The following is a 17,717-nucleotide window of genomic DNA, read 5'->3' as shown; positions in this document are numbered from 1 at the left end:
TACACCGGAGTTTAATTAATGTGCGTAAAGTGTCGTCCCAAGATAGCATGTTCAATCCGCACAAGCTAATCAATGACGATACTTTCCGCAAATACTGGATTTTCGTTTTAAAGATACTTCCTTCAAACGAAAAATTCTATAAAAGCGAAAAGTGTCGTCCCTGATTTGGAAATGCGGACTGCATGAGCTAATCTGGGACGACACTTTACGCAAATGCATTAATCCCAGATTTCCCCGAACGAGACTCATAATATGATGAATAGGAATTGCAAGACGATAGCATGTTTATGATATTGGTAATGATGAAATTGAACATCAAACTGAAGGCGCAGAAGATGACCTTGCCACTTGTGATGACCAAGATGACAGCGATGAAAATAATTATCACTGTGAAAATTGCTTGCACGTAGATAAATTGGCCTCGCTCTGTGAAAACAGAGCTTAATTCATGTACGTTATGTTTCGTCCCATATAAGTCTTTGAAATTCGCAAAACGAATCTCGAATGCAAGTTTCACCCACTGTGTTCCTCCTGCCGCTGTCCTCATCTCCGTCGACGTCATCGTCGCAGTTGTTGCCTAGCAACCCCAGGGCTACACCGTGCTCGCTGTTCGGGGACCTACATGTACATAGTGAATGACTTAAAACGACCTTGTCCTAGATATCATGAGATATATGAACCGCGCTCTGAGAAAATCGGCGTTAATTCATATGCGTAAAGTGTCGTCCCAGATTAGCATTAGCAGTCAACACGGGCTAATCAGGGACGACACTTCCAGCCTGAACTGGATTTTCGATATGAAGATGGTTGCTTTAAACGATGATACAATTAAAGAGGAAAGTTTCGTACCTGATTAGCCTGTGCGGAGTGCACATGTTAATCAAGGACGACACCTTACCTCTTGAATTAAAAACTATTTTCCCCTAACGAGACTCATTTAATAAATGCTATTGTATGTATTTACTACGAACTGTATGCTATTTAAAATAATATGACATATACTAGAATCAATAAAAAAACTGTTTAAATAAAATTTCACTTCACCGTAATTATGTTTTAATTCATAATACAACTTTTAAAACAAAACTGTGAACGTGTCTCATTGTGACTAATTATATGCATAGATAGGATATATTTTATGATTGAAAAATCGACGAGTTGTGGAAGAGAAGGCACCGACATGCAACTTTAGATCGACATATGCTATACTCGGGTAGCAAAGTATACAGGTAAAATATGAAATACATGTCTGAAACCAGGGAATACATGCTTCACAAAATGTGTCATGTAAGGAAATATTTTAGTACAGTTCTTACAACAAATCCTTAAACCACGCACATCAAATGGTTATTTTGTTGTGGTTTATCTGGGATAAAATGTCTTGATGAACGAAAACGTATTTTGGCAAGCTTTGCCAATTTTTTTTTCAAAATTGAACAATGTTTCTCGGTTTGAAAGCGCCCCATACACAAATCACAGACAACGTCATATACACAACGCAACGTATACACAGCGTCACATACACAACTGATAGACGATGTTCTACAAAATGTGAATTAAACACGACGTCAAATACATACAACTCACGAAATACATACATCATCATCATCATTCCCTTGACCGGTTTGGCCGTTGGGGAGAAATTAGGGACGACGATACAGTAATCCTCCTCCAGGGTCTGACGGATGCTAACTGATGTCCTGGAGAAGTCCCCCTGCTGCCCGTTGAGAAGTACTGCGCGGCTGGCGTTTCCGAGAGTTTTTGAATGAATTGCTCCAATCCTTCGTTAACATTGAATCCTCTCAAAACATGCAATAGGCCATCATGCCACACGCGGTCGAAAGCTTTCTAAACGTCAATGAAGTTGTGGAAGAGCTCGCGTTGGTGTTGTAGGTGTTTCTCAATAATGATTCTTAAGTTGAAGATCTGTTCCACTGTGCCCCGCCCAGCTCTAAATCCAGCCTGCTCTTAGGCCAGCAGTTCCGCTGCCTTCCTTTTCATTCGATTAAGGATGATGCGTAGCATGACTTTGCTGGGATGACTGATGGTGCTGTAATTATCGCACAACTTGAGGCTGCCCTTTTTCGGTAGGGGTATGACAAGTGACTGGGTCTACTCCTTGGGCTACTTCTTCATATTTTGGCAAATTGCCGCCATTGCTGCAGTCGTTGCCTATCCTCCGTGCTTAATCAGCTCGGAAGGGACTATGTCAACTCCCGGAGATTTTCCTGAATTATGATTGCGCACTGCCTTCTCCAGCTCTGCCCTAATTATGGACGGACTTTCGTCGTCCGCTCCTAGTCTGAGATCGTTCTGAACGAGACTGGAATCTGGTTAAAGCGGGTAGTTGTTGAGGTCACAACAGTATTCAATAAATTACATTACATACATGTTGTCACTTATTCACGACGTCAAAAACAAAACTCACAAATGATGTCACCACATACACATTCCTCATACACGACGGAACATAAATGACGTCCTTTGTACACGACGTTTCATACACACAATTCACAGACGACGTTACATACACGTTCTAACTTATACACGACGTCACATACACGACATCACATAAAAATAACCCTCATACACACGACGTTACTTACATATTACGGGCCTCCATCATTGCTCTTTCCTTTATAAGTTTTTTATACTGCCCCGTCTGGTTCCACCACGTGACGTAGATAATGGCGGCCAGGAAGACCACGCCCCCTAGACTCCCCACCCCCACGAAGATCCATTGAAGGGTATACGGCGTGTACACCGACGGCTTTTCGTACTGTCAGATGGAGAGAGGAATCGTGTTATTGCGGGGAAAACGTGGTTGCGAAATACTTAAATGATAGTGTGAACAATCATTACCGACCTGCCGACTGACGGACCGACCTGCCGACTTAAATGTATGGTTGTACATGGTATCAAAGGTGCTCAATAACAGTTTTCCTTTAAAACTTAGGTCTTGAAAATTACATCTATAAACGTAGAAGTCAATTACAATTTTCATAGCGTAATTAAAAAAAAAACGTCAAACACAGCAAAATCTTCAAATTATTAGGACCAGTACTACCGTAGATCAAAAGTATGCAATTACTGATTTAAAAAAAGCGCATCAGGTTATACGCATTACGCCATCACGGTACAAACATGTATCTTTTTGATTGTTTGTGTTTAATGGGTATATTAATTGCATGTTTGATAAACGACTAAAAACACAACAGTGGTACCGATTGGAATTAGAAATCGGGATAATACAGATAATGGTTTAACACAAAACGTCACTTACGACTTGAACCAGCAGTTTGCCATTGTTATGCACAACCTGCGCGGCGACCGCATACACCCCCTGAATGGATGGGGCGGATATGTTGAGGAGCACCTTGAACTCGTCCGCCTCGCGAAACTCTAACTCCCCCTGAAAACATAGCAAACATAACTTAGCGCGTAAGAGCCTGATACGTGTTATTTGATCCTCGGTGTGGGAAAACGGGGTAAAATGCATGTGCGAACAATGTCGTCCTTGTTTTTTCCGTTTAAAGGAAGTCTCTTTTTTGGAGAAAATCCCGGTTTATGCGGAAAGTGTCGCCCATGATAAGCCTGTGCGTAGAGACATTTATTTACACAACTGTTCAATCCTGAGCTAGGCCTGCATGTAAGCTACAAACACGCACTTTTTCACAACAATATCCCCACAAAACTCATTTGTTTAGAAATAGTGACCTTAAAATTGTCCCCACTGGTCTCAAATACAAATGTACGTAAGCTACTACACAATACATCTCAGCGTAAGATCTTCGTCCAATGACAAGTTAATATCCAAAAAAAGTTCTTTGTTTATACTTCATTGACCTTGAGCCACACCTGAATGGACAAAACAATTCTCCCATGATAGATCTGCATACAAGAAACCTATATACACACACTCTTAATACCTCCATCCTAAATTAAATATTTCACCGGAAACTAATTTCCTATTTATAGGTCCAGTGGCCTCGACCTTTACCCGATCCGCTATCAGGATTAGAAAAAATAATCACAAGTTATGTAACGAAAACAATCTGTTTCTTGTTTTTCTATGTTGAAGTAACAGTAACCTTGACCCTGCCCCGACGATGCACTCCGAACAGCCCCGCATTACCCATTAGGCAGAGTAGGCAAATGCCTATGGGCCCTGAAACTTTTAGGGGCCCACAAGACCGTGACGAAAGAATTTCCCCCCTTACTTAGCTTCATCTAATGATTCAACAAAGCCAAATATTTTATATCAATGTTAAGTTCCGATGAAATGCGTGCCATTGTCTTACCAAGTTCAAATCAATTATGGTTTGCAAAACCGTATTGTTTTGAGGGGCACTGGCGTTCGAGTACATAGGTCGACTATCTACTAGTCGGAACATACTGCTCATGTACCATCGACTATCTACTATTTACGGCCGACTAGAGGCATATGGCATGGGCCAAAAAAGTACCTCTGACTATGGGCCTCCAGGGCTCTAATCCGGAAATGACTTAGGAGCTAGCTCTTCTGTTTAGCTTCTTACTTAAAATGTCACAATAAAAGCTCCCTTAAAATCCAGTACATAAAATTGGCTGCGAAAATCGAGCGGAATCGATTATGTACAGGAACCAGCATGTGCCCTTCTATTTACACAAAACAAACAACAACCAATGGCATCAGAACCACTTAGATAACCTATATGTCTATTGTAATACATGGGGGCTTAATGTGAATACTTCAAAAACAAAAATAATGGTTTTTCGTAAAAGGGGTAAAATTCGAAATGATGAAAAATGGACATATAATGGCCAAGATATAGAAATCGTAGATAATTTTAATTATCTCGGCACTGTTTTAAATTACACTGGTAGTTTCACTTTAAATCAAGAACATTTGGTTGGAAAAGCCCTTAAGGCTATGAATATTTTACTCTATAAATGTAAGCAGTATGATCTTAAACCGAAATTATTTTGCCAGTTGTTTGATTCTTTTGTTGGATCTATTTGTTGTTATGCCTCTGAAATATGGGGTTTCAATAAATCAAAAGAGATCGAACGCATTCATTTAAAATTTTGCAAGAGATTGTTAAATGTGAAAATAAGCACATGTAACGCTACAGTTTATGGTGAGCTAGGCAGATATCCTTTATATGTAAATAGATGCGTACGCATTGTTAAGTATTGGTTAAAAATTATTAACAGTAAAAATATTATAATACAAACTGTGTATATTCAAGCATTAAATGATTGTAATAAGGGATGCAACAATTGGGTTGCAAATGTTAAACAATTGTTAAACGATTACGGATTTTCCTATGTTTTTGAAGCAGCAAATATAACTAATAGTCATGCTTTTGTTTGTGAATTTAAATGCAGAATTATTGATACCTTTAAGCAAGAATGGTTTGGTGATATGAATAGAGTTTCTACTCTAGATATGTATAGAATGTTTAAAACTACTCTTGAATATGAAAACTATTTAGATTTATTACCCAAGAGTCTACGTTTATACTTTGTGAAATTAAGGGCTTCCGCCCATCCAATTGAGAATTCAGACAGGAAGATACTCACGCAACAATATCCCCCGTGAAGAACGTTATTGCCTTTGTTGTAATCAACGGGATATAGAGGATGAATTCCATTTTATTTGTGTTTGTTCATGTTACCGTTTTCTACGGCAAAAATTCATTAAACGTTTTTATTTCGTGAATCCATCGGTTGTTAAGTTCCATAGTTTATTAACATCAACTTGTAAATTTGAAATATTTAACGTGTGTAAATATGTTAAGAAAGCATTATCTGTACGAAATGCTATTTTAAATAATACCACTGAATTATAGTTTGACTTTCTTCAAAGAAGTGTATGTATCACTTTGCAGTCACTGATAGTATTTGTAATACATTGTCCTTACTGCCTTTAACATTATTATGTTTCTCCTTGTCAAAATCGTTGTTTATCTCGGTTCTTATTTTGATTAGAAATGTCATTTCATTGAATTAAGTTCTGAAATGTCATTTTACTTACTAACATATATACATCATTATATTGATTTGGTTACCTACTATAGTATAAGGATACGTGACATTACTTTATTTATAATTATATGCATTAAAGACGATGTACTTATGTATAAGTCTTAATAAACTGTCTGTTCTGTTCATCAATGGCAGTGAATAACAAAGACTGGTGAATCTGACAGGTCAATAACATAATACGTCACAAGATTTTCCAATGATATTTTGAAATAAGTAAATAATTTCAATGGCAGAAATAGTGGATAATGTTAGAGACTTTTTAGAGAAGAACGTATTTTCCCAATTACAGATAAAAAGTGCAACACGCTTTTCATTTATGTAAGTGTTTCAAGTTAGCATTACCAATTCAGGAAAATTCATTTGAAATAAATTAATCAGTAACGAGTGCCATTTCGCATGTGTTTATATAATGTATACCTGCTTTAAGGAATCTTTGACACAAAATTGAAATATGCAATTTTGACAAACATGTCCCTTTAAACATATCCGATATCGGATTAACCGTCTGATTCATTTTTGCTCATTATTTAAATCAGTTAACTATGACAGTTAATACAGATTTTGCACTCGAGTAATTCTTTTAAATTACTTTGGCAATTAATATGAATCCTTTTGTGTAATAGATCACATACGCTGAAACTCTAGCTTATTATAACTTCGATCTCTAAAAGACGTACTAATGCACCGGCTTATCTGGGGTCAAAACGCACATTAAACGGCGCTGGTGCCAACTTATAAACAAGTCTTAATGCGTAATCAACGGGTAATCTTAACGCTGCAGAACTGGGCAGATTAGTTTTATTGGGCGCACTCGTCGAGGCTAATTTATGACATTGTGCAATTAATTGTCTACGTATGTTCAGCCCTTTATGCAACAGACGTATAAACACGAGCTATTTCAATAAAATGTCTCGCCATTTGTTTTAAGACCATAAACACTGATTCGAACCATTGCTCCAAAAAGCTTGTCGTTAATTTTTTGCGAAAATATGAACATAAAGATTTCTTTGTCAACGATATTTTGTTCTTTTCGTTTCTTTGTATCACTAATTACTCCAGCTAGTTACATACCGATAAAAGCTAATGTTTCGATAAGCCGTTGTTTATTGGCTCATGAGTATGATACCACTGTGAGGTTAGACAGTAAATGTGTGTGCGTATTTCAAATTTTACAAGATCCTTACGAGCTCGAGTCGGTATTATGTGTGGACAATAAGTGTGTCACTGCACTTCCACCTAGTAAAGAAAAAAATTCAAAAAACTTTTTACTGAAAGATATTTGATGTTGATGCGGTCTTATGCTATGTAGGGGGAGGAGGGATAGAGAACCCGGAATTACCGGAGGAAAACCCCTCTGTCCGGTATGGTGACCAAAAACCAACCTCACATGCTTTTGGGAACGGGGATTGAACCCAGGTAACCTAGATAGGACGCGCACGTATCAACCAATGCGCTAACTGGATTAAATCATATGATGAACATGAACAATAGTGACTTAGATCATTTTACTTTGACTACTTTGTAGCATGATGTCTCCTTCTTCTCGAAATCAAATGATCACCCTGTAACGTCTAATTGTAGTGGTACCATCAACCAATGCTACGAGCGAATACCCTTTTTTGTCCTGCGTCGCGTAAAAGCGTATGCCTGCGCTCTACCATAGCACAATCAAGACTGGCGTGTGCCTGCGCTCTACAATAGCACAATCAAGACTGGCGTGTTCCTCTACCATAGCACAATCAAGACTGGCGTGTGCCTGCGCTCTACAATAGCACAATCAAGACTGGCGTGTGCCTGCGCTCTACCAAAGCACAATCAAGACTGGCGTGTGCCTGAGCTCTACCATAGCACAATCAAGACTGGCGTGTGCCTGCGCTCTACAATAGCACAATCAAGACTGGCGTGTGCCTGCGCTCTACAATAGCACAATCAAGACTGGCGTGTGCCTGCGCTCTACAATAGCACAATCAAGACTGGCGTGTGCCTGCGCTCTACAATAGCACAATCAAGACTGGCGTGTGCCTGCGCTCTACAATAGCACAATCAAGACTGGCGTGTGCCTGCGCTCTACAATAGCACAATAAAGACTGGCGTGTGCCTGCGCTCTACAATAGCACAATCAAGACTGGCGTGTGCCTGCGCTCTACAATAGCACAATCAAGACTGAACCATCTGATAGTTCTTACTCTGCACAGATATGCAATAAGTTTATCCCATTTATGCCTAGTGGACTCTCCCATCCTTCTAAATTGGATCAATTTATTTCCAAAGTAAGTGATGTCTAGTATTTTTATTTCTATATTTAGAATATTTCTTAATGAAATTCCTTTAAGCAAACAGCGCAGACCCAAATGAGACGCCGCATCGGCGTCTCAGCTGGGTATACGATGTTTGCCAAGGACTTTTTCTAGACGCTAGGCATAAAATGTGTTATAATACAAAAATAGTATCGTGTGGAGATATCAAGAAATATATAAACACACTTTTCACAATCCATATATTACTCGTGGATGACGTAGTTTGACCTGTTGTATTTGTATTGATAATACCAGTCAATCCGTTTTGGTAAAATACTAGCATTTCCTAAATTAAACCTGTATTTAAATTAAGTACACTTTATATTATTTATCATTACATGAATCGGAAAATAACAAATGCTTATTAATATTAAGAAATAAAATATACAACAAAAACAAATCAATAATACATTATTCCTTTTTGTTTTATGCTTATTCTTTTCTTATCAATAATCATTATATATTTTATAAATAATTTCATTATGGATGATATACATATGCAATTTATAATTTGTTTGAAATTATAATGAAGAAAGACCCAAAAGGTTTGGTCAAGTGTATTTTTTTGTAGAAATGAGTGTTATTTTTAATGGGCAGATAACCAGGTGCCTGCTTAACAAGTGACGCTTTTGAGCTCTCACGCTTAACTGAGCATTTCTCACGTTTTTGACAAAGTGTAGGTAAAATAAATGTCGCTTCCGAAGCAATAATGTTGATTTGGGTTCGATTTAGAACTGGTTTATTCTTCTTTTACAATATAGTAGTATCATGAAGTAGACTCTCAATCGTCAGGGCTCTCGTAATGTCTTTTCAACCTACGAAATGGCTTGAATGATGGGCGTTATTTGAAAGTTTTTACCGTTTTTGCCTGATTAAATGTTTTGCTTAAAAAAATCTTCAATGTTGCCTGTATACTACTGTTTATCTTCTGTCGTTATTAAATGTAAAGCTTACGTTCAGATTCAAAATAATTAGTGCATGCCATTCTTGTAAAAAAAAACTGTTACTCGATTCTGGAGAGTCTGCTTCGCAACAATCTGCTGTTGCATGTCTTCTATGGTTTGCGCAAGCCACCAGGCGCCCGACCGCCTCCCCCTCCCTCTCCCCTGACCATGATGCAACCGACCATTGGAACCCCAGCCCCCCTCTCACTCACTATGGAACCTTGACAGCTTTGCATTATGTATTTTCTCGTCGTGGGGTAAATGAGGCAACTATTGACAAGCTTTGCGAATATTGCAACCAATGTTTCTTCTGCACCGCCAAATAATGTCAAATTGCAACCTGACTTACTCAGCTTGCGCGCGTGTGGCTGCCAAACGCTGCAGACGATAAGTGAAATAGCTATAAAAGTCCCTTTATCTTGTTTTTATACTTGTTTTAAGACTTATAAACACGCGGTAGGAAAAATGCCGCCGTGTGTGGGCGTAATTTGTTTTTCACTCGTTAAGATGTTTTTCGTCTCATTATCAGTAAAGACAAATGACCTTGTATGACGCAACGTACTTGCTGCCTGTGGTGTATCACCCAACGCGACGTAAAAAAACGTCAAAAGTACACCCGGTCCTCACATAAAGCATCCTCCGGCGCGGAAGGACCTCATAAACTAAGAAACACACACACGAAAGCAACACAAATACAAGACAGCAAACGTTTAAAAATCGTGTTTCGATTGGAAAGATTATGAATACTTAAAATTGTGGCCTGGGAGGAAACAAAAAAACAACATATTTTCTATGATCAAATGCATCACTTAAAGCCCATGTTTTGAAGGAAAAATCCCCATAAGACACGCAAATGTCTTAAACGCGAAAGCAAATTATGTGGGTTTTAATTAAGTAAAAAACAAATACCAAGTCGGCATCCATTTGATTCCTTTTTAAGAACGCCATAAATGTTGTATTTAAAAATGATGAGTGTGGCATTTAGTTTGCGATAGAGACCTTTTGTGTGAGTTTGTTATAGTTTTGTTTGTCATGTGTTGTACATTTGTTTTGCGTATCGTTTGATTCCTTGGCATAAATAAACAAAATACATACGATATTAACCCATTTATGCCTAGTTGACTCTCCCATCCTTCTACATTGGATCAATTTATTTCCAAAATTAGGGATGTCAAGTATATTTATTTCTATATTAAGAATATTTCAAAAAAAATCCTTTTAAGCAAACAGCGCAGACCCAGATGAGACGCCGCATTATGCGGCGTCTCATCTGGGTCTACGCTGTTTGCAATGTCCTTTTTTCAGGACGCTAGGCATAAATGGGTTAAGGCCTTATCTTGCTGGTGAAACCGAAGTTTCACTTTGAGAACATATGAGCCGCGTTCGTAGAAAACAGGGCTAAATGCATGTTTGTAAAGTGTCGTCCCAGATTAGCCTGTGTCATCAGGGACGACATTTTCCGTCTAAACATAATGTTCGTTTTTATTTTTCATTTATATAATATATACATAATTAGAAGAGATTTCTTTATAAACGACATACTTCATAAAGCGGCACGTGTCGTACCTTATTTGGCTGTGCGGACTGCACAGGCTAAACTAGAACGACACCTTACGAACATGCATTAAATTCGGTTTTCCCTGAGCGATGTTCAATTAAAACTTACGCTAAAATTCGTTCGAATCTCTAGTTGCGGAATCTTAGAGCCAGACAGGGATGGCGGCAGGTCGTCAAGCAGTATCAGGTGCGAGACCGGTTCGTCTCCATGGCATCTGATTACCATGGCAACCAGAAGCAGCAAACATCGCGTAACTGTAACCATGGTTACCTTCCTGGTGGCAAATAGCTAAAAATAGACAACTATATTTATTCTTCTAAATTTTTTTACTAATTTTACATTTAATTATGACAAAGCATGACACTTGCAAATCGTGTTTATGTTGTGTTCAGCACAATTATACATACCTACCACAGTGTTTTCGCACAAAATTTAAAATGAATGACAGTGTATTCGGCAGCAGCGACATCTGATCAATCTTCTTCATTCTATAAAAATTATCTTCATTCTATAAAACTGACCCATTTTTACACACAGTACATTTATTCACGCAGTATTCGACCCTTTTGTCATTGGACTGCTGTTCAGCAGAGACATTTTATTAAGGCATTTTGTTTTATTTGCGTTGAGGCCTTTATGCGGTATGGGCTTTCGGACAATGTATTTTGATTAATTTTATTAGGACAGCTTGACATAGGAAACTTCCTTAATCGTATTTGTATGCATGTGTTTTATACGCCAGTTCAGTTCTTTAATAAATTGACTCCTTTGTGTTTAGACCTCTACCCAGTATATATTTTTGTATTTGTATTTGACTCATTTGTGTTTTGATTTCTACACAGTGGATACTTTTGGACGTTGGGACTTTTTGATTTGATTGATTTGTGTTAACCCTTACAGTTGTGAAGGCCTTTGCAAACAGTTTGGATCCAGATGAGACGCCACAGAACGTGGCGTCTCATCTGGATCCAAACTGTTTGCTATTCTGATAGTATTCTTTGAAAAAAATCGAAGAAAATGCTAATTTTAGAAATTCAGCAGACGACATTTTAGCAGAAGACAAATTACCCAGCATGCAAAGGGTTAAGACTTTGCCGAGAAGACACTTTTTTGACCAATTATTTTTTACTAATATGTAGATTTTATTTCGACTGCTGTTCAGCAGACACTTCTATTATTTAGTATTTAAATGTTCCTGACTTTCTTATTGGAATTATGTTACGTAGGACATCATTTTACATAAAACTGTGTGTATACACTACAGGAGTTCATAAGTTTACACCGTAAGTGTACCCATACATGTTTAGTGGTTGTAATAAGCGGCAAAACAGTACGTTGATGAAGCATAGGCAGCCGTGATCGTGGCAAATAAAAAAGTTAATGCAATTCTGAATGAATGTGAGAATCGTGCATGAATTGTCATTATAGTACATTAAACAAGTATTTTTCAGGTTAAATCATTAAATGTTCAGTCAATCATTTTTGTCTCAACATATGACATGTAAACATAATATTCTCGTTAACGATCCATCTGATTAACGTATCAGTTCCCTATCAGATTCTGATTAATCAATGATCATTTTAAATTTATTAAGTATTCAGCGACACGTATCCAATGCATGAGAGTTGTCATTAATGTAAGAGGAAACTATAAATCATTATAAGAAAACCTCATAGTGGTATGATAACAAAAAATGACATTTATGATATCGGCCGCGCTCTGAGAAAAGGGGGTTTAATGCAAGTGCGTAAAGTGACGTCACAGGGACGACACTTTCCGTCTAAACTAGATTTGTGCTAAAATAGACTTTCCTTTAAACGAAAAAATATAATAAAAGCGGAAAGTTTCGTCCCTGATTACCCTGTGCGAAATGCTTAGGCTTATCTGGAGCGACACTACGCACATGCATTAACCCCCCTCTTCACAGAGCACAGCCCATATGTTTAATCATGCCATTCAATTTAACGTATTGTTTATCGCATTGGTGGATACTGCATTTCATTAACCGTTAAATGTATACAAAAACACTATCAGAGTTTCAGGCACAGTCTGAAACCGTTGAACAAAATAAAGCCTCGTTCTGGGCAAACTTGTTTAAATATTATGTGGGTAAAAAGCCGACCCAAATTAGCCTGTGCAGACATCACATGCTCATCTGGGACGAAACTTTCTGAACTGGATTTTCAGAAAAAAACTGTCTTTGATAGACAAAGTCCATAAATGCGAGAATTGTTTTTCTGATTATCTTTTGATGACTGCACCAATATGGGACGACATTTTATATGCCTTGAGCCCAGCTTGTGCAGAACGAGGCTCACAGATCTGTGTGTGGACAAAGTGCACTATCAGCTGGGTACAAGTTATCTGTAACAATTTTAAAAGAAGTTCAGAACCTTATTGCTAACTGACACACAATTTTATCAAACAATGTTGGACTACAAAACATGTTACACAATCATCATTGTTCGTTTTGAACACATCTTTGTCGTACTTATACTTAGCGTTGAAACAAATCGGTCTAAACTTCTCATGGTTTAATTCTTAAATATTGAAATCAGGTGTTTCATGTAAAATAAACAACGAAAAATCGATATATCTTTCTGAAGTAAAAAAAGATGAAGAAAGAGAGTTCTGTATTCTTGAAACATTCAGATAAATTATTAAATCTTTATGATATTTCACACATGACAGTTATTGTAAGAAATTCAAGTTGTTTTTAGTATAATGAAATACCAGGGGAGCTATTTCGCCGTCTGTTATTGAATGCTATTTCTTGTCATGAACTATAAAGACGTGAACAGACAGTTTCAAACATATAGGTTTGGAAAAGTGATGAACTTAGAAATATCAATTCGTAGAATATATTCATAATATTCTTCAATTATGCAACTGAAAGTGTTTGTTTGAACGGTACGTGTCCATCAATACATTTTAAAAGACAATCATTTACTTGTCAAACACCCCCACAATTTAATTCCTACGCATCATAATTTTTAACTTAAACCCGTTGTTAACAGACAGAATAAAGAACAGATACACCGACAAATAATTTTTGAAACATAAATGAGAGGAAATGACACCAAAGAATTAACATATAAACAAGAGGGCGATGATGGCCCTGATGCGCTCACCCGAGTTCAGCGTACACAAATTATCGAACACTGGACCAGTTTACCCACTCTTAACACATACCTTGATATTGTAAAAATTTAACCCATTTATGCCTAGTGGACTCTCCCATCCTTCTAAATTGGATAAATTTATTTCCAAAATTAGGGATGTCTAGTATATTTATTTATATATTAAGAATATTTCTTACAGAAATTCCTTTAAGCAAACAGCGCAGACCCTGATGAGACACCGCATCATGCCAATGTACTATATTTTTCGTAATAGTGTAATTAATATAAATTGTTGTTACACTTTAAGTTGTTTACACAATATCAGCAGTACTTCTAACTGAAAGAAAAGAAACATAAGACTTGAGTTTTTTTTCTCAATTCTGACAAATTGTATTTTGCAGTCTTTATATTAAGAAATACAGAAATTTCGACCTGTCTAGTTTATTATGTCAAAAATATATGTATATTTGTAATATCTCGCTTATATGAACTTTCGAAGAACTAAATATTATAGTAAATAAATAGTGTTAAAATCAAATGTGGCCTCCAGGGTGCTCACATGGTAACCGGTGATTACGTACGACGATCGAAGGACATAAAGCGGTCACAAAAGCTCACAATTAGCACGCTGTGCTCAGATGAGCTGAGACTGTGTTCACAAATTATGGTACCTCGGTAACTATGATAATCAAAGCGCTGAAGGAACTGTTCTTCGCTATTGCATAATCACAGACGCAACTCAGTTTTCAAAACTATATTATAGCTTTTTATATCGCAAGTTTGGAATGAACACAACCTATTCAAATTTATAAAGAGTGTGTCTTAAAGCACAGGTCAAGATGTGTGTGCACTGTTTATCCTCATATTTATGTTATAGAGATAACTTAGACAAAATATCAAACATATGTCTCTTTTTGCAATTGGTTGCTGCACTGGAAACCATCTTAAAAATTTTGGTTGCCTTGCTAGAGAATAACAAGCCTAGAATAATGTGCATGATGTGTTTTGTGTTTCTAATACTTTAATTTTTATTTTTAATTATTGAGCAACAATTTTGCCGACATGACAGATTTTTAATGAATCATGTCTTGTTGTGAGAAAGAATTGAATCATTTCCTAGCCCTAATTGATCCTCAGTCGCCAATATGTGTTCTATGTTTAATTTGATTGGGTTATTCAAGCTTTGAAAAGTTGCCCTGCTTTTTAGCCCAACTGTAACCAACTTTTGAAATTGAGTTTCCTGGGCTTAAATCTATTGGCCGCCCCAGGCTAACAGGCAACCACAGTAAGTTATTCATGATGTAAGATCTGACATTGTATTGAACTCATTCAATTTGCAAGTCTGAAGATATTAAAGGGACCTTTTCACGTTTTGGTAAATTGACATAATTAAACTATTTAATAATTTGGAGAGTTCTGTTGTTTTCGTTATTTTGTTTCATACTACGAGGATTGCTTACATAAAGTATAAAATACATCTCTCATTGTATGAGCACGGATGGCCGAGTGGTCTAAACGATAGACTTTTATTTCTGGGGTCAGTGGTTCGAGCCCACATCAGGATAGCTTTTTTTGTTTCTTTAATTTTACTCTTGTTTTTTTTAATGGAGCTTTTAAGATTCAATGTTTACATTTATGAATATTAAGCATTAAATGATAAACTGTAAAAATGTTACTTTTAGATGTTCACTAAAAATGCCACAAGGTAAAAATTTAGAACTCATTGGTTGTTTATTTGATTTAAAAGTGATTTGCCTTGTCAGCAAGGTTACTTTGAAGTTATTACCACACCTTTTGTCAAATCATTAATAGAAAAGATCATTTAAGCTTCATTTTGGAAAACAACAGGCTTAATGCATATGAATAAATTGTCATCCCAGTATCAGAGACTCTCTTTAAACGAAAAACACCATACAATCAGTGTGCACAGAATAATCTGGGACACCACTTATTTGACATGCATTAAGCCCCGTTTTCCCTGAAAGCAGCCAATATGTACAGATGTCAATGACAAACTGGCCAATGTCGTCCCACAAGCTGTTAAACACTATTGATTTCATACACACACTGCCGTCTGCAGTGTATCAGTGATACAGTATAAACAGGCAGATGTGGCTATCGTTCCTAGTGTAGGTAGTTAACAGCAGACTGACTTGCAACGCACACTCATAACCTTAGTCCTTCGCAAGCGAAGAACTAAAAATAAAAATGTTTCTAACGTCGCTGAATCTAAATAGAACCTCCTAGTATGATTGATTTAATAATTTACTAATTAAAACATAGGTTTTCCATTAGTTGGAAAGTGAAAGGAATAATTAGGTTATCGACACGTTCCATGTACGGGCTGTAACGAAACAGAAGCATAAAGAGTTCTGTCGTATTTAGTAATTGCAAAACAGAAAATGGTCAATAAACGCATTTATGCCTAGCGTCTAGAAAAAAACGCCTTGGCATGATGCGGCGTCCCATCAGGGTCTGTGCTGTTTGCTTAAAGGGATTTCGGTAAGAAATATTATAAATATAGAAATAAATATATACTTGACATTCCTAATTTTGGAAATAAAATGATCCAATTTAGAAGGATGGGAGAGTCCACTAGGCATAAATGGGTTAAAGGCCATTCACAGAAAGTTACGTGTTTTTGTCGTTACGTTATTTAATGGACTGGTAATCGCTTTTAATTAAAAATAAATTTTAATGTTCTTTGTTTAAAACAGATGAGATATTGAGATGCACTAGCTTATTTTTATAAATGAGTTTATATAACATCAATTAACTGTATTTTGATATCTTATGAAAAACCAACTGCATAGAACTGTTTTGCTGACAATGAATATAAAAGCTACGTTTCTAAAAATGGCTCGGAATACCGATTCGACAGCGAGATGGGCACTTCAGACACGTGTAGCGATGGTGTTTAACATTTTAATAACATATTCGAAGGTTTCCCGACGTGTAGCAAATACCGCTGAATTTTTCGAATTCGACAGTAATAAAATGACATTCGCTTTTTGTATGTAACTTGAAAACAGATACTCTTTCTTGCTTTACGACCTATATAAGAGCGGTTCGTGGTCTCCTCACGACCCAAGCCTGAACACTATGGTAGTAGGTCACCATAGGAACATCCTGTATCTGGCAGTATCCCCCGTAACCCAAATAAGCCACGCTCTGATAAAACGGGAACTTAGTGCGCATGCGTAAAATGTCGTCCGCACAGGCTTATCCGTGACGAAACTTTCCGTCTAAACTGCATTTCCGGTAAGAAGAGACTTGGATTAAAAGACAAATTTAATAAAAGTGGAGTGTCGCCTGTGATTAGCCTGTGTGGACTGCGCACGCCTGTTTTGGACGATACTTTACGCATGCGCATTAGCGAGGCTCAGATAATAAGTTATGTGAGGGCGATGGGCATCATGTGGAAAACATCGACTTAAACTCGATAAAAATGGGCCGTGCTCTGTGAAAAGGGGGCTAAATGCGTGTGCATAAAGTGTCGTCCCATATTACAGGCTAATCAGGGATGACACTTTCCGCTGTAATGATGTTTTTCGTTTAAAGAAAGTATCTTCTTATCAGAAGTCAAGTTTATGCGGAAAGTATTGTCCTTGATTAGCCTGTGCGGACTACACAGGCTAATCTGGGACGACACTTTACGCACATCCATTAAAGCTGATTTTCACAGAGCGCGGCACAAATGTATTACAGAAAAACGCAAACATGTATTAAAGGTGCGGCTGAACATAATGAACTACATTTTTTCTA

General features: G+C 37.2%; 1 protein-coding gene across 4 annotated transcripts in view; it reads right to left on the bottom strand.

Annotated features, from left to right (window-relative positions):
* Window positions 1–17,717, bottom strand: part of LOC127833862 (uncharacterized) — a 64,424-nt gene that overhangs the window by 32,371 nt on the left and 14,336 nt on the right. For all 4 annotated transcript variants that reach the window (XM_052359347.1, XM_052359345.1, XM_052359344.1 and 1 more), the window contains exons 3-6: window positions 10,938–11,117; window positions 3,284–3,412; window positions 2,607–2,779; window positions 522–618 (exon numbers count right to left, since the gene is read on the bottom strand). In XM_052359347.1, coding sequence (XP_052215307.1) covers window positions 522–618; window positions 2,607–2,779; window positions 3,284–3,412; window positions 10,938–11,093 — 555 coding nt within the window. In that variant the 5' untranslated portion in view covers window positions 11,094–11,117. The remainder of the gene's footprint in view (window positions 1–521; window positions 619–2,606; window positions 2,780–3,283; window positions 3,413–10,937; window positions 11,118–17,717) is intronic.

Source organism: Dreissena polymorpha, chromosome 6, assembly GCF_020536995.1.
Source record: "Dreissena polymorpha isolate Duluth1 chromosome 6, UMN_Dpol_1.0, whole genome shotgun sequence".
Taxonomy (NCBI): domain Eukaryota; kingdom Metazoa; phylum Mollusca; class Bivalvia; order Myida; family Dreissenidae; genus Dreissena; species Dreissena polymorpha.
This window is presented reverse-complemented; position numbering and strand designations above follow the sequence as displayed.